This window comes from Mustelus asterias, unplaced genomic scaffold (genome assembly GCF_964213995.1).
Source record: "Mustelus asterias unplaced genomic scaffold, sMusAst1.hap1.1 HAP1_SCAFFOLD_4479, whole genome shotgun sequence".
Classification (NCBI taxonomy): domain Eukaryota; kingdom Metazoa; phylum Chordata; class Chondrichthyes; order Carcharhiniformes; family Triakidae; genus Mustelus; species Mustelus asterias.
In genome coordinates this window covers 1-17,843 of record NW_027594422.1, presented here as the reverse complement: position 1 = coordinate 17,843, position 17,843 = coordinate 1, and the positions used below count along the sequence as shown (strand labels likewise).

At 55.5% G+C, this 17,843-nt stretch overlaps 1 protein-coding gene across 1 annotated transcript; it reads right to left on the bottom strand.

The window, feature by feature from the left end:
* Positions 1 to 2,545: 2,545 nt before the first annotated feature.
* Positions 2,546 to 16,535, bottom strand: LOC144491116 (caM kinase-like vesicle-associated protein; the record flags this gene model as incomplete). The annotated part of the gene is given in 9 exon segments (XM_078208795.1): positions 2,546 to 2,633; positions 4,039 to 4,060; positions 4,063 to 4,116; positions 5,272 to 5,408; positions 6,644 to 6,719; positions 9,167 to 9,287; positions 14,501 to 14,639; positions 14,974 to 15,048; positions 16,404 to 16,535. Coding segments are annotated over 9 exon segments (844 nt in total), but the record flags the coding sequence as incomplete, so codon positions are not given.
* Between the last annotated feature and the right edge of the window lie 1,308 nt (positions 16,536 to 17,843).

Sequence of the window (17,843 nt, the reverse complement as noted above, 5' to 3'; positions counted from 1 at the left end):
CCATCAAACACTCCCAGGACAGGTACAGCACGGGGTTAGATGCAGAGTAAAGCTCCCTCTACACTGTCCCCATCAAACACTCCCAGGACAGGTACAGCGCGGGGTTAGATACAGAGTAAAGCTCCCTCTACACTGTCCCCATCAAACACTCCCAGGACACATACAGCACGGGGTTAGATACAGAGTAAAGCTCCCTCTACACTGTCCCCATCAAACACTCTCAGGACAGGTACAGCACGGGGTTAGATACAGAGTAACTCCCTCTACACTGTCCCCATCAAACACTCCCAGGACAGGTACAGCACGGGGTTAGATACAGAGTAAAGCTCCCGCTACACTGTCCCCATCAAACACTCCCAGGACAGGTACAGCACGGGGTTAGATACAGAGTAACGCTCCCTCTACACTGTCCCCATCAAACACTCCCAGGACAGGGACAGCACGGGGTTAGATACAGAATAAAGCTCCCTCTACACTGTCCCCCATCAAACACTCCCAGGACAGGGACAGCACGGGGTTAGATACAGAGTAAAGCTCCCTCTACACTGTGTTCCATCAAACACTCCCAGGACAGGTACAGCACGGGGTTAGATACAAAGTAACTCCCTCTACACTGTCCCCCATCAAACACTCCCAGGACAGGTACAGCATGGGGTTAGATACAGAGTAAAGCTCCCTCTACACTGTCCCCCATCAAACACTCCCAGGACAGGTACAGCATGGGGTTAGATACAGAGTAAAGCTCCCTCTACACTGTCCCCATCAAACACTCCCAGGACAGGTACAGCACGGGGTTAGATACAGAGTAAAGCTCCCTCTACACTGTCCCCATCAAACACTCCCAGGACAGGTACAGCGCGGGGTTAGATACAGAGTAAAGCTCCCTTTACACTGTCCCCATCAAACACTCCCAGGACACATACAGCACGGGGTTAGATACAGAGTAAAGCTCCCTCTACACTGTCCCCATCAAACACTCCCAGGACAGGTACAGCACGGGGTTAGATACAGAGTAAAGCTCCCTCTACACTGTCCCCATCAAACACTCCCAGGACAGGTACAGCACGGGGTTAGATACAGAGTAAAGCTCCCTCTACACTGTCCCCATCAAACACTCCCAGGACAGGTACAGCACGGGGTTAGATACAGAATAAAGCTCCCTCTACACTGGAGAAATCCAGCACGAGGGGGCATGGCTTTAAATTGAGGGGGGGTAGTTATAGAACCGATGTCAGGGGTAGGTTCTTTACCCAGAGGGTGGTGAGGGATTGGAATGCCCTGCCAGCATCAGTAGTAAATGCGCCTAGTTTGGGGGCGTTTAAGAGATCCGTAGATAGGTTCATGGACGAAAAGAAATTGGTTTAGGTTGGAGGGTCACAGTTTTTTTTTTAACTGGTCGGTGCAACATCGTGGGCCGAAGGGCCTGTTCTGCGCTGTAATGTTCTATGTTCTATGTTAAATAAACCTGTTGGACTTTAACCTGGTGTTGTTAAACTTCTTACTGCATCAAACACTCCCAGGACAGGTACAGCACGGGGTTAGATACAGAGTAAAGCTCCCTCTACACTGTCCCCATCAAACACTCCCAGGACAGGTACAGCACGGGGTTAGATACAGAGTAACTCCCTCTACACTGTCCCCATCAAACACTCCCAGGACAGGTACAGCACGGGGTTAGATACAGAGTAAAGCTCCCTCTACACTGTCCCCCATCAAACACTCCCAGGACAGGTACAGCGCGGCGTTAGATACAGAGTAAAGCTCCCTCTACACTGTCCCCATCAAACACTCCCAGGACAGGTACAGCACGGGGTGAGATACAGAGTAACTCCCTCTACACTGTCCCCATCAAACACTCCCAGGACAGGTACAGCACGGGGTTAGATACAGAGTAAAGCTCCCTCTACACTGTCCCCATCAAACACTCCCAGGACAGGTACAGCACGGGGTTAGATACAGAGTAAAGCTCCCTCTACACTGTCCCCATCAAACACTCCCAGGACAGGTACAGCACGGGGTTAGATACAGAGTAAAGCTCCCTCTACACTGTCCCCATCAAACACTCCCAGGACAGGTACAGCACAGGGTTAGATACAGAGTAAAGCTCCCTCTACACTGTCCCCATCAAACACTCCCAGGACAGGTACAGCACGGGGTTCGATACAGAGTAAAGCTCCCTCTACACTGTCCCCATCAAACACTCCCAGGACAGGGACAGCACGGGGTTAGATACAGAGTAAAGCTCCCTCTACACTGTCCCCATCAAACACTCCCAGGACAGGTACAGCACGGGGTTCGATACAGAGTAAAGCTCCCTCTACACTGTCCCCATCAAACACTCCCAGGACAGGGATAGCACGGGAGCTGCTGTGACACTGCTTCCCCACCAGGTGGTAGCAGGTGCCTGCTCTGCTCTCCGGATTCCTCTGTTAACCTCTTCATGTCAACTCAGGAGCCAACCCCACCCTTCCCGGACCCCCGGGACCGTCCAGACGGACCTTGGTAGCAAGCCGTGCGGTATCCCCCCCCCCCCCGCCCACCTTACCTTCCATTTGGCCTTGGCGAAGTTTTTCTCGATCTGGGCGCAGATTCCCAGCTTCAGGTTTTTCTCCAACGCGGCGTTCCCGGAGATCCTGGAGAGACCAAACGCAGAGAGTCTGAGCCACAGCGCGCACCGGGACGGGCTGGGTTCCTGCGCTCCCCCACCCTCCCCACACACCCCCCACCCTCGTGGGGCCCCCTCGCGGGCAGCCGGCTCAGTCCAGGAATGAAATGGAGAATCTGGTGAACTGGTGCGGCAACAATAATCTCTCCCTCAATGTCAACAAAACGAAGGAGATTGTCATCGACTTCAGGAAGCGTAAAGGAGAACATGCTCCTGTCGACATCAACGGGGACGAAGTAGAAAGGGTCGAGAGCTTCAAGTTTTTAGGTGTCCAGATCACCAACAACGTGTCCTGGTCCCTCCACACCGACACTATAGTTACGAAAGCCCACCAACTTTCTCAGGAGACTAAGGAAATTTGCCATGTCAGCTACGACTCTCACCAACCTTTACAGATGCTCCATAGAAAGCATTCTTTCTGGTTGTATCACAGCTTGGTCTGGGCTCCTGCTCTGCCCAAGACCGCAAGGAACTACAAAAGGTCGTGAATGTCGCCCAATCCATCACTCAAACCAGCCTCCCATCCATTGACTCTGTCTACACTTCCCGCTGCCTCGGGGAAAAGCAGCCAGCATAATCAAGGACCCCACGCACCCCGGACATTCTCTCTTCCACCTTCTTCCGTCGGGAAAAAGATACAAAAGTCTGAGGTCACGCACCGACCGACTCAAGAACAGCTTCTTCCCTGCTGCTGTCAGACTTTTGAATGGACCTACCTCGCATTAAGTTGATCTTTCTCTACACCCTAGCTATAACTGTAACACTACATTCTGCACCCTCTCCTTTCCTTCTCCCCTATGTACTCTATGAACGGTATGCTTTGTCTGTATAGTGCGCAAGAAACAATACTTTTCACTGTATCCCAATATCTGTGACAATAATAAATCAAATTAGAATCTGTGTCCCTCCCCCCCGCAATCCCATCTCTCTCAGTGAACCTTCCTCCTCCCTTGACAAGGGCGCCCTGACCCTGTCTGCCTCTGCTGGGCGTCGAGCCGGGCTATTCGACCAGGGGAGGAAGCACCTCCGGTCCTGCTCCCCACCCCCTGTGCCGGGCGTGGCATTCTCTGAGGCTGGAACTGAAGGCTTCTAACTCCAACACCCGCCCTGCCCCCCAGCCCCTCCCCAGCCCCCAGCCCCGGCTCAGATGCTGGGATCTTGCTATGCCATGTGTGTGGTTAACTAACTCAACAAATCGAGAGATAAATTAAGAGCCCCCCCCCCCCCGCCGGCCTTTAAGGATCAAAGTCGACAGAGTCGGAAAAGAGATTTACACCCTCAAGATAAAATATGATTAAAACGGTCTATAACAGCCCAGTCCCGCGGGATTCGAGCGCGCCCCGCTCCCCCTGCACAGACTGCGTCGCACTCACCAGGTGTGAGCCAGGGCCTCGGGGCTGTGACCCTCTGATCCTGATCAACCTCCAAGAGCCGGCACACCAGGTCCTTGGCTGAAAGGCAAAAGAGTGAGGGGGACCGGTCAGGCCGGAATCCCGGAACGCCGACTGGAAAACGTTGGTGATGTGGGGGGAGCAGGAGGGGCAAGGGGGAGGAGATGGGATAGGGAGGGGGAACGGAGGAGGGGGAGGGGACGGGACAGGGAGGGGAGACAAGGGAGGGGGAGACAAGGGATGGGGAGACGAGGGAGAAGGGGAGGGGAGGGGGAGGAGGCGGGAGGGGGGATGAGGAAGGGGGAGGGGACGGGACAGGGAGGGGAGACAAGGGAGGGGGAGGGGAGGGGGCGGGGGAGGAGATGGGACTGGGAGAGGGGATGGGGAGGGGGAGGGGAAAGAACAGGGAGGGGGGTACAAGGGAGGGGAGGGGGAGGGAGAGGAGTTGAAGCGGGGGGACGAGGGTGGGGGGACGAGGGAGGGGGTTGAGGGAGGAGGAGGGGGGTGGAGGGAGGGGGTCGAGAGAGGGGGAGGGGGATCGAGGGAGGGGGTCGAGAGAGGCGGAGGGGGCATGAGGGAGTGGAGGGAGAGGAGATGAGGGGGGAATGAGGGATGTGGGAGGGGCCACAATGAGCAAACCGCCCCCTATTTAAACCCCACCTCATCAATCGGCCCCGCCTCCAGCTACAGACCCCACCCCTCCCAAGATGAGGTCACACCCAGAAGGAGAAAGCCCGCCCCAGTGAATATGCCCCACCCACAATGAACAAGCCCCCCCACAATAAATAGGCCCCACCCACAATGAACAAGCCCCTCCCGCAATAAATAGGCCCCACCCACAATGAACAAACCCCTCCCACAATGAATAGGCCCCACCCCAATCACAAAAGGCCCAAGCCACAGATAATAACCCCCACCCCAATGAATATGCCCAACCCCCATTGGGCTGAACCCACTCACCTTGGGAAACCCCGCCCATGGAAAAACAGGCCCCTCCCAGATTGTATTAGTCCCCCCCCCGCAGGATGAGTAAACCCCTCCTCCTCCTGGGCTAGGCCCCTCCTCCCTCGGAGTTTTCTGGTGACGTGCCCTCACCCTCAGGGAGGGACCCGTTCCCCGCTCCCCGCTCCCCGTTCCCCGCTCCCCGCTCCCCGTTCCCCGCTCCCCGTTCCCCGCTCCCCACTCACCCACTCTGTTGTTGACTCCCTGTCTCACCTGCGCCCGAGATGTCCTCCCAGTACGGCGAGTCAAACTCAAAGTCTCCCGCCAGGATCTTGCGGAAGATGGTGCGGTTATGGTTCTCATTCTCCTCGTCCTCCGACTCATCGTAAAAGGGGGGATTCCCGGAGAGGCTGGAACACAAGACCACAGACCGGTTACCCCCCCTCTCCATCCTGTCTCAGTGCCGGCTACACCGGGCCGCACTGTGGGAGGGTCAGTGCTGAGGGAGCGCCGCACTGTGGGAGGGTCAGTGCTGAGGGAGCGCCGCACTGTGGGAGGGTCAGTGCTGAGGGAGCGCCGCACTGTGGGAGGGTCAGTGCTGAGGGAGCGCCGCACTGTGAGAGGGTCAGTGCTGAGGGAGCGCCGCACTGTGGGAGGGTCAGTGCTGAGGGAGCGCCGCACTGTGGGAGGGTCAGTGCCGAGGGAGCGCCGCACTGTGGGAGGGTCAGTGCTGAGGGAGCGCCGCACTGTGGGAGGGTCAGTGCTGAGGGAGCCCCGCACTGTGGGAGGGTCAGTGCTGAGGGAGCGCCGCACTGTGAGAGGGTCAGTGCTGAGGGAGCGCCGCACTGTGGGAGGGTCAGTGCTGAGGGAGCGCTGCACTGTGGGAAGGTCAGTGCTGAGGGAGCGCTGCACTGTGGGAGGGTCAGTGCTGAGGGAGCGCCGCACTGTGGGAGGGTCAATGCTGAGGGAGTGCCGCACTGTGGGAGGGTCAGTGCTGAGGGAGCACCGCACTGTGGGAGGGTCGGTGCTGAGGGAGCGCCGCACTGTGGGAGGGTCAGTGCTGAGGGAGCGCCGCACCGTGGGAGGGTCAGTGCTGAGAGAGCGCCGCACTGTGGGAGGGTCAGTGCTGAGGGAGCGCCGCACTGTGGGAGGGTCAGTGCTGAGGGAGCACCGCACTGTGGGAGGGTCGGTGCCGAGGGAGCGCCGCACTGTGGGAGGGTCAGTGCCGAGGGAGCGCCGCACTGTGGGAGGGTCAGTGCTGAGGGAGCGCCGCACTGTGGGAGGGTCAGTGCTGAGGGAGCGCCGCACTGTGGGAGGGTCAGTGCTGAGGGAGCGCCGCACTGTGGGGGGGTCAGTGCTGAGGGAGCGCCGCACTGTGGGAGGGTCAGTGCTGAGGGAGCGCCGCACTGTGGGAGGGTCAGTGCTGAGGGAGCGCCGCACTGTGGGAGGGTCGGTGCTGAGGGAGCGCCGCACTGTGGGAGGGTCAGTGCTGAGGGAGCGCCGCACACCGTGGGAGGGTCAGTGCTGAGGGAGCGCCGCACTGTGGGAGGGTCAGTGCTGAGGGTGGGGAGAGGGTAAGGGTGGGACCCTCAGGCCCGGCGGGGGGGACGGCAGGTGGGGGGGAGGGGGGGCGGGTGTTACTCACAGGATATACATGATGACTCCAACGGCCCAGCAGTCGACTGGTCTCCCGTATCTCTGGCGGGCGACAACTTCAGGGGCTGGGAGAGAGACGGGGATATGGAGAGAGAAAGAGAGAGAGTGTCAGTGCGGCTGGTTCAGTGTCGATGCAGGTCACTGCTGTCGGAGTGCCTTCCCTCTCTCCCTGTCGCCTCAGTGAGGGCATAATGCGCGGGTCGGTAATTCGACCACAGTGGGCATCACACCCCAATCGAAACTGTCCCTCGTTCGCTATCAGCTCCGGCGGGAGTGGGGAGAAGGGGGTGGTTGCTTTTTGATAAGGGGAACTCCCCGAACCACTCTGCCCCCTCCCCTTCACCCCAGCTGATCTGCTGTCCCCACCCCAGGCAGCAGTGAGGCCCCACCTGTGCCCACTCTCCAGCCGTCCCCCCACCACCGCCCCCCCCCCCGGCCTCCCCAGTGCGGGGGAGGGCTCGCCAGGCTGCGGGCTGTGAGTCTGTGAATCGCAGAATCGTTACGGCGCGCAGAAGGAGGCCGTTCGGCCCATCGGGTCTGCACTGGCCCTCCTAACGAGCATGGTGATTGAGTGCCGTTCCCTGTGCCTTTCCCCCCCCCTGTACCCCGCCCCGCCGCACATTATTTCTATTCAGATACTCCCCTGATGTCCTCTCGAGTGCCTCGGTTGAATCTGCCTCCACCACTCTCCCGGGCGGAACATTCCAGATCGGACCACTCGCTGGGTGAGGAAGGTTTCTCTCACATCACATTTGCTTCTTTTGTGAATCTGTTTCAATCCGTGTGTCCCTCTCGTTCTCCAGTCTTTTCCGAGCGGGAGCAGTTTCCCCCTCTCTCCCCTGTGCAGCTCCCCCGTGAAATTGATTATCTCGATCCAATCTCCTTCTGCTCCCCAAGGAGAACAGTCCCAACCTCTCCGATCTCATCCTCCTAACTGAAGTTCCTTTTCCCTGGGTCCATTCTTGTAAACCTCTCCTGCGCTCTCTTACCTGTCCCGTGGCTCAGAATAGTTACGCAATCCAAAGGGTCGAACATACATGAGGTGGAGTCCCTGACCTCCCTGCCTCGAATGGGCCAGCAGAGAGAGAGAGACCACCAAACATACAAAACAGTATAATAGAATCTCTATAGTGCAGAAGAGGCCATTCGGCCCAGCGAGTCTGCACTGACTCTGTCTCCGACAGAGTATCTTACCCAGGCCCTCTCCCCCCACCCTATCCCTGTTACCCCACACATCTCCCATGGCCAATCCATCTTTCTTTTATTCATTTGTGGGACATGGGTGTCGCTGGCTGGCCCAGCATTTATTGCCCATCCCTAGTTGCCCCTTGGAGGGCAGTTGAGAGTCACCCACATTGCTGTGGCTCTGGAGTCACATGTAGGCCAGACCGGGTAAGGACGGCAGATTTCCTTCCCTAAAGGAACCAGATGGGTTTTTCCGACAACGGGTCATCAGTAGATTCTTAATTCCAGATATTTTTTATTGAATTCAAATTCCACCATCTGCCGTGGCGGGATTCGAACCCGGGTCCCCTGAACATTAGCCGAGTTTCTGGATTAATAGTCTAGTGATAATCCCACTGGATCATCGCCTCGCCCTGCCTCTGCACATCTTTGGACACAAAGGAACAATTTAGCATGGCCAATCCACCTAACCTGCGCATCTTTGGACACTAAGGGACAATTTAGCACGGCCAATCCACCCAACCTGCACATCTTTGGACACTAAGGGGCAACTTAGCATGGCCAATCCACCTAACCTGCACATCTTTGGACACTAAGGGACAATTTAGCATGGCCAATCCACCTAACCTGCGCATCTTTGGACACTAAGGGACAATTTAGCACGGCCAATCCACCCAACCTGCACATCTTTGGACACTAAGGGGCAACTTAGCATGGCCAATCCACCTAACCTGCACATCTTTGGACACTAAGGGACAATTTAGCATGGCCAATCCACCTAACCTACACATCTTTGGACACTAAGGGGCAACTTAGCATGGCCAATCCACCCAACCTGCACATCTTTGGACACTAAGGGGCAACTTAGCATGGCCAATCCACCTAACCGGCACATCTTTGGACACTAAGGGACAATTTAGCACGGCCAATCCACCTAACCTGCACATCTTTGGACACTAAGGGACAATTTAGCATGGCCAATCCACCTAACCCGCACATCTTTGGACACTAAGGGACAATTTAGCATGGCCAATCCACCTAACCCGCACATCTTTGGACACTAAGGGACAATTTAGCATGGCCAATCCACCTAACCTGCACATCTTTGGACTGTGGGAGGAAACCGGAGCACCCGGAGGAAACCCACGCAGACATGGGGAGAACGTGCAAACTCCACACAGACAGCGACCCAAGCCAGGAATCGAACCCGGGTCCCTGGTGCTGTGAGGCAGCAGTGCTAACCAGAGTGCGGTAACAGGGCAGTGCACACGTGTGGGCCACAGGATGTACATGCATGTGTTGGGAATAGACAGTGTTCAATTCGTACCCAGATATTCCGGAGTCCCGCAGGGATCTGACATTGAACCCGTCTCAATCCGTGACAAATGGAAATCCCCAATCACCACCTTCGATGGATTCTGATCCCTGTAATATATCAAATTCTCTAACTGAAAAAGAACAGAGAGAGAGACAGCAGTCAGTGTACAGATATCTCCCTGAGAGAGAGAGAGGGGACTGAGAGACACCAGTCAGTGTACAGATATCTCCCTGAGAGAGAGAGAGGACTGAGAGACACCAGTCAGTGTACAGATATCTCCCTGAGAGAGAGAGAGGGGACTGAGAGACACCAGTCAGTGTACAGATATCTCCCTGAGAGAGAGAGGGGACTGAGAGACACCAGTCAGTGTACAGATATCTCCCTGAGAGAGAGAGGGGACTGAGAGACACCAGTCAGTGTACAGATATCTCCCTGAGGGAGAGAGAGGGGACTGAGAGACACCAGTCAGTGTACAGATATCTCCCTGAGAGAGAGAGGGGACTGAGAGACACCAGTCCGTGTACAGATATCTCCCTGAGAGAGAGAGGGGACTGAGAGACACCAGTCAGTGTACAGATATCTCCCTGAGAGAGAGAGAGGGGACTGAGAGACACCAGTCAGTGTACAGATATCTCCCTGAGAGAGAGAGAGAGGACTGAGAGACACCAGTCAGTGTACAGATATCTCCCTGAGAGAGAGAGGGGACTGAGAGACACCAGTCAGTGTACAGATATCTCCCTGTGAGAGAGAGGGGACTGAGAGACACCAGTCAGTGTACAGATATCTCCCTGAGAGAGAGAGAGGGGACTGAGAGACACCAGTCAGTGTACAGATATCTCCCTGAGAGAGAGAGGGGACTGAGAGACACCAGTCAGTGTATAGATATCTCCCTGAGAGAGAGAGAGGGGACTGAGAGACACCAGTCAGTGTACAGATATCTCCCTGAGAGAGAGGGGACTGAGAGACACCAGTCAGTGTACAGATATCTCCCTGAGAGAGAGAGGGGACTGAGAGACACCAGTCAGTGTACAGATATCTCCCTGAGAGAGAGAGGGGACTGAGAGACACCAGTCAGTGTACAGATATCTCCCTGAGAGAGAGAGAGGGGACTGAGAGACACCAGTCAGTGTACAGATATCTCCCTGAGAGAGAGAGAGAGGACTGAGAGACACTAGTCAGTGTACAGATATCTCCCTGAGAGAGAGAGGGGACTGAGAGACACCAGTCAGTGTACAGATATCTCCCTGAGAGAGAGAGGGGACTGAGAGACACCAGTCAGTGTACAGATATCTCCCAGAGAGAGAGGGGACTGAGAGACACCAGTCAGTGTACAGATATCTCCCTGAGAGAGAGAGAGAGGACTGAGAGACACCAGTCAGTGTACAGATATCTCCCTGAGAGAGAGAGGGGACTGAGAGACACCAGTCAGTGTACAGATATCTCCCTGAGAGAGAGAGAGGGGACTGAGAGACACCAGTCAGTGTACAGATATCTCCCTGAGAGAGAGAGAGGGGACTGAGAGACACCAGTCAGTGTACAGATATCTCCCTGAGAGAGAGAGAAGGGACTGAGAGACACCAGTCAGTGTACAGATATCTCCCTGAGAGAGAGAGAGGACTGAGAGACACCAGTCAGTGTACAGATATCTCCCTGAGAGAGAGAGAGGGGACTGAGAGACACCAGTCAGTGTACAGATATCTCCCTGAGAGAGAGAGAGGGGACTGAGAGACACCAGTCAGTGTACAGATATCTCCCTGAGAGAGAGAGGGGACTGAGAGACACCAGTCAGTGTACAGATATCTCCCCGAGAGAGAGAGAGGGGACTGAGAGACACCAGTCAGTGTACAGATATCTCCCTGAGAGAGAGAGAGAGGGGACTGAGAGACACCAGTCAGTGTACAGATATCTCCCTGAGAGAGAGAGGGGACTGAGAGACACCAGTCAGTGTACAGATATCTCCCTGAGAGAGAGAGAGAGAGGGGACTGAGAGACACCAGTCAGTGTATAGATATCTCCCTGAGAGAGAGAGAAGGGACTGAGAGACACCAGTCAGTGTACAGATATCTCCCTGAGAGAGAGGGGACTGAGAGACTCCAGTCAGTGTACAGATATCTCCCTGAGAGAGAGAGAGGGGACTGAGAGACACCAGTCAGTGTACAGATATCTCCCTGAGAGAGAGAGAGGACTGAGAGACACCAGTCAGTGTACAGATATCTCCCTGAGAGAGTGAGAGGGGACTGAGAGACACCAGTCAGTGTACAGATATCTCCCTGAGAGAGAGAGAGGGGACTGAGAGACACCAGTCAGTGTACAGATATCTCGCTGAGAGAGAGAGAGGGGACTGAGAGACACCAGTCAGTGTACAGATATCTCCCTGAGAGAGTGAGAGGGGACTGAGAGACACCAGTCAGTGTACAGATATCTCGCTGAGAGAGAGAGAGGGGACTGAGAGACACCAGTCAGTGTACAGATATCTCGCTGAGAGAGAGAGAGGGGACTGAGAGACACCAGTCAGTGTACAGATATCTCGCTGAGAGAGAGAGAGAGGACTGAGAGACACTAGTCAGTGTACAGATATCTCCCTGAGAGAGAGAGGGGACTGAGAGACACCAGTCAGTGTACAGATATCTCCCTGAGAGAGAGAGGGGACTGAGAGACACCAGTCAGTGTACAGATATCTCCCTGAGAGAGAGAGGGGACTGAGAGACACCAGTCAGTGTACAGATATCTCCCTGAGAGAGAGAGAGAGGACTGAGAGACACCAGTCAGTGTACAGATATCTCCCTGAGAGAGAGAGGGGACTGAGAGACACCAGTCAGTGTACAGATATCTCCCTGAGAGAGAGAGAGGGGACTGAGAGACACCAGTCAGTGTACAGATATCTCCCTGAGAGAGAGAGAGGACTGAGAGACACCAGTCAGTGTACAGATATCTCCCTGAGAGAGAGAGAGGGGACTGAGAGACACCAGTCAGTGTACAGATATCTCCCTGAGAGAGAGAGAGGGGACTGAGAGACACCAGTCAGTGTACAGATATCTCCCTGAGAGAGAGAGAGGACTGAGAGACACCAGTCAGTGTACAGATATCTCCCCGAGAGAGAGAGAGGGGACTGAGAGACACCAGTCAGTGTACAGATATCTCCCTGAGAGAGAGAGAGAGGGGACTGAGAGACACCAGTCAGTGTACAGATATCTCCCTGAGAGAGAGAGGGGACTGAGAGACACCAGTCAGTGTACAGATATCTCCCTGAGAGAGAGAGAGAGAGGGGACTGAGAGACACCAGTCAGTGTACAGATATCTCCCTGAGAGAGAGAGGGGACTGAGAGACACCAGTCAGTGTATAGATATCTCCCTGAGAGAGAGAGAAGGGACTGAGAGACACCAGTCAGTGTACAGATATCTCCCTGAGAGAGAGGGGACTGAGAGACTCCAGTCAGTGTACAGATATCTCCCTGAGAGAGAGAGAGGGGACTGAGAGACACCAGTCAGTGTACAGATATCTCCCTGAGAGAGAGAGAGGACTGAGAGACACCAGTCAGTGTACAGATATCTCCCTGAGAGAGTGAGAGGGGACTGAGAGACACCAGTCAGTGTACAGATATCTCCCTGAGAGAGTGAGAGGGGACTGAGAGACACCAGTCAGTGTACAGATATCTCGCTGAGAGAGAGAGAGGGGACTGAGAGACACCAGTCAGTGTACAGATATCTCCCTGAGAGAGAGAGAGAGGGGACTGAGAGACACCAGTCAGTGTACAGATATCTCCCTGAGAGAGAGAGAGGACTGAGAGACACCAGTCAGTGTACAGATATCCCCCTGAGAGAGAGAGAGGACTGAGAGACACCAGTCCGTGTACAGATATCTCCCTGAGAGAGAGGGGACTGAGAGACTCCAGTCAGTGTACAGATATCTCCCTGAGAGAGAGAGAGAGAGAGGACTGAGAGACACTGAGTGTGACAGATATCTCCCTGAGAGAGAGGGGACTGAGAGACACTGAGTGTTACAGATATCTCCCTGAGAGAGAGAGGGGACTGAGAGACACTGAGTGTTACAGATATCTCCCTGAGAGAGAGGGGACTGAGTGACACTGAGTGTTACAGATATCTCCCTGAGAGAGAGAGAGGACTGAGAGACACCAGTCAGTGTACAGATATCTCCCTGAGAGAGAGAGGGGACTGAGAGACACCAGTCAGTGTACAGATATCTCCCTGAGAGAGAGAGGGGACTGAGAGACACCAGTCAGTGTACAGATATCTCCCTGAGAGAGAGAGAGGACTGAGAGACACCAGTCAGTGTACAGATATCTCCCTGGGAGAGAGAGGGGACTGAGAGACACCAGTCAGTGTCCAGATATCTCCCTGGGAGAGAGAGGGGACTGAGAGACACCAGTCAGTGTACAGATATCTCCCTGAGAGAGAGAGAGGACTGAGAGACACCAGTCAGTGTACAGATATCTCCCTGGGAGAGAGAGGGGACTGAGAGACACCAGTCAGTGTACAGATATCTCCCTGAGAGAGAGAGAGAGGACTGAGAGACACTGAGTGTGACAGATATCTCCCTGAGAGAGAGGGGACTGAGAGACACTGAGTGTTACAGATATCTCCCTGAGAGAGAGAGGGGACTGAGAGACACTGAGTGTTACAGATATCTCCCTGAGAGAGAGAGGGGACTGAGAGACACTGAGTGTTACAGATATCTTCCTGAGAGAGAGGGGACTGAGTGACACTGAGTGTTACAGATATCTCCCTGAGAGAGAGAGAGGGGACTGAGAGACACCAGTCAGTGTACAGATATCTCCCTGAGAGAGAGAGAGGGGACTGAGAGGCACCAGTCAGTGTACAGATATCTCCCTGAGAGAGAGAGAGGGGACTGAGAGACACTGAGTGTTACAGATATCTCCCTGAGAGAGAGAGGGGACTGAGAGACACTGAGTGTTACAGATATCTCCCTGAGAGAGAGAGGGGACTGAGAGACACTGAGTGTTACAGATATCTCCCTGAGAGAGAGAGGACTGAGAGACACTGAGTGTTACAGATATCTCCCTGAGAGAGAGGGGACTGAGTGACACTGAGTGTTACAGATATCTCCCTGAGAGAGAGAGAGGGGACTGAGAGACACTGAGTGTTACAGATATCTCCCTGAGAGAGAGAGAGGGGACTGAGAGACACTGAGTGTTACAGATATCTCCCTGAGAGAGAGAGAGGGGACTGAGAGACACTGAGTGTTACAGATATCTCCCTGAGAGAGAGAGAGGGGACTGAGAGACACTGAGTGTTACAGATATCTCCCTGAGAGAGAGGGGACTGAGAGACACTGAGTGTTACAGATATCTCTGTGAAACGTACCTTGATGTTTCGATGGACGATATGAAGGGAGTGCAGATATGAAACGGTGTCCAGCACCTGTCGGATGACGTTACTGGCATCTCTCTCCGTGTACGAGCCCTGTTCCAGAATCCAGTCGAAGAGGTCGCTTCCCGTAGCCCTGGAAAAGATCAAGAGAGCAGAATTAAGTCAAAGATTCCTGGCGGGATTATTGCTGGGGGAGCAGTGGAGGCTGACAAGAGAGATCGGGTTAGGATCACAGAGGGTTTGCAGCGGGACAGAGGGTGCAAGGAATTGATCTGGGAATTTGACTGTTCCTATTCGACTGTGTGAGGAATCACAGATGTGCTCATATCCGAGCTCGGAGAGGAGGAACGGGTGGGGTTAAGGTGCCAGTCTCTCGCTGCCCCCCCCCACTGCCCCCGGCAACCCCCGAAGGGCCCTGATCGCAAATTAAATATCTGATTCGCCAAGACCCCACGGGGCAAACTCACAGCTCCTGAATGATGAAATATTCCTCCCTGGTCTCGAAGGTATCGACCAGCTGTAAGATGTTGGGATGATTTATCCTGTGGATAACACAAGAAATAGTTAATATTCCCTTCAGTCAAACTCTGTCTGCCACAGACTCCACCCAGCACGGGGTTAGATACAGAGTAAAGCTCCCTCTGCACTGTCCCCCATCAAACACTCCCAGGACAGGTACAGCACGGGGTTAGATACAGAGTATAGCTCCCTCTACACTGTCCCCCATCAAACACTCCCAGGACAGGTACAGCACGGGGTTAGATACAGAGTAAAGCTCCCTCTACACTGTCCCCCATCAAACACTCCCAGGACAGGTACAGCACGGGGTTAGATACAGAGTAAAGCTCCCTCTGCACTGTCCCCCATCAAACACTCCCAGGACAGGTACAGCACGGGGTTAGATACAGAGTAAAGCTCCCTCTACACTGTCCCCCATCAAACACTCCCAGGACAGGTACAGCACGGGGTTAGATACAGAGTAAAGCTCCCTCTGCACTGTCCCCCATCAAACACTCCCAGGACAGGTACAGCACGGGGTTAGATACAGAGTAAAGCTCCCTCTACACTGTCCCCCATCAAACACTCCCAGGACAGGTACAGCACGGGGTTAGATACAGAGTAAAGCTCCCTCTACACTGTCCCCATCAAACGCTCCCAGGACAGGTACAGCATGGGGTTAGATACAGAGTAAAGCTCCCTCTACACTGTCCCCATCAAACCCTCCCAGGACAGGTACAGCACGGGGTTAGATACAGAGTAAAGCTCCCTCTACACTGTCCCCCCATCAAACACTCCCAGGACAGGTACAGCATGGGGTTAGATACAGAGTAAAGCTCCCTCTACACTGTCCCCCATCAAACACTCCCAGGACAGGTACAGCACGGGGTTAGATACAGAGTAAAGCTCCCTCTACACTGTCCCCATCAAACACTCCCAGGACAGGTACAGCACGGGGTTAGATACAGAGTACAGCTCCCTCTACACTGTCCCCATCAAACACTCCCAGGACAGGTACAACACGGGGTTAGATACAGAGTAAAGCTCCCTCTACACTGTCCCCATCAAACACTCCCAGGACAGGTACAGCACGGGGTTAGATACAGAGTAAATCTCCCTCTACACTGTCCCCCATCAAACACTCCCAGGACAGCTACAGCACGGGGTTAGATACAGTGTAAATCTCCCTCTACACTGTCCCTCATCAAACACTCCCAGGACAGCTACAGCACGGGGTTAGATACAGAGTAAAGCTCCCTCTGCACCGTCCCCCATCAAACACTCCCAGGACAGCTACAGCACGGGGTTAGATACAGAGTAAAGCTCCCTCTACACCGTCCCCCATCAAACACTCCCAGGACAGGTACAGCACGGGGTTAGATAATCAGTAAATACTCACATTTTGAGGATCAGAATCTCGTTTTTTGCTGCTTTCCGGACGCTGCGTCCATCTTTCTTTGAGAATTTTTTGCAGGCGAACAGTTTGTTGGTCAGTTTCTCTCTTGCCATGCAGATCTCACAGAACTCCTTCCTTGTGGGGGGGGTTGGGGAGGGAGAATGGGGAGTGCCGTGAGTCTGGGATCGCACTGTGCCTGTGCTTGGCAAGCCGTCTGATGCCCCCTGCAGTCGAATAGCACGTGCCACACTCTCTCACTGTCCCAGACCAGGGATTGGACTCCCTGCGCCGCCCCCATGGTCAAACAGCCTGCCGTATGGGCTGAGGCGGGGTGGGGGTGATGTCCCCATGGGACCCACCCCGGGGTCCTGTGTCCCCAGGAATGAATGGAACGATCCCACGGAGGTTACGAGCATTGGGTTCGGTCATTGGCTGCTTTCGGACTGCACTGCCCCCTGCTGGCCCCGATAGCCAGGGTCCAGGGGGACTGGGCCACTGGTCACACAGCCCGTCCCACCCAACCCAACCCAGCGGCGGCTCAGCCAGGGCGGCTGGTTGGCCACGGGGTGCATCGCCAAACCAGAACTGTCCATCACACGGGAGACGGGGATATTACGCCACCGCCACCCCGTCTCAGCCCATTCGGCAGGCTGTTTGACCATGAGGGGCAGCGCAGCGCAATCTAGACCACGTCTGGGGCGGGTCAGACAGTGTGGCACGGGCCGTTCGACTGCAGGGGGCGTCGGCCAGCTTGCGCAGCACCGGCACAGTCCGATCCCAGTCTCACGGTCCATGACGGGAAGGTGGGGAGGGGATCGGAGTGGTTGGGGGGAGGGGGAGGTTCCAGGGAGGGGGTGGGGGGTCTTGGCTCAGATTGAAGTCGGATTTATTGGAGATCTTGGGACTGGGGGTCTCGAGGATGGGGTCTCAGGGAGGGGGGTCTCGGGGAGGGGGGTCTCGGGGAGTGGGGGTCTCATGGAGGGGGTCTTGGGGGGTCTCGGAGAGTGGATCTCAGGGTGGTCTTGGGTAGGGAGGTCTCGGGGAAGGGGTTTCGGGGAGGGGGTTTCGGGGAGGGGGGTCTCAGGGAGGGGGATCTCAGGGAGGGGGGCCTTGGGGAGGGGGGCCTTGGGGAGGGAGGTCTCGGGGAGGGGGTTCTCAGGCAGGGTGGCCTCAGGGAAAGGGGTCTTGGGGAGGGGTTCCCAGGGAGGGGGTCTCGGGGGGGTCTCGAGGAGGGGGTCTCTGGGAGGGGGTCTCGGGGGGGGTCAGGGTCAGGAGGGGTCTCAGGGAGGGGTTGTCAGGGAGGGGGGTCATGGGGGGGTCTTGGGGAGGGGGTCTCAGGGGTCTTGGTGGGGGTCTTGGGGGGTCTTGGGGGGGTCTCAGGGACAGGGGGGGTCTCGGGGAGGGGGGTCTCAGGGAGGGGAGTCACGGGGGGGGTCTCGGGGA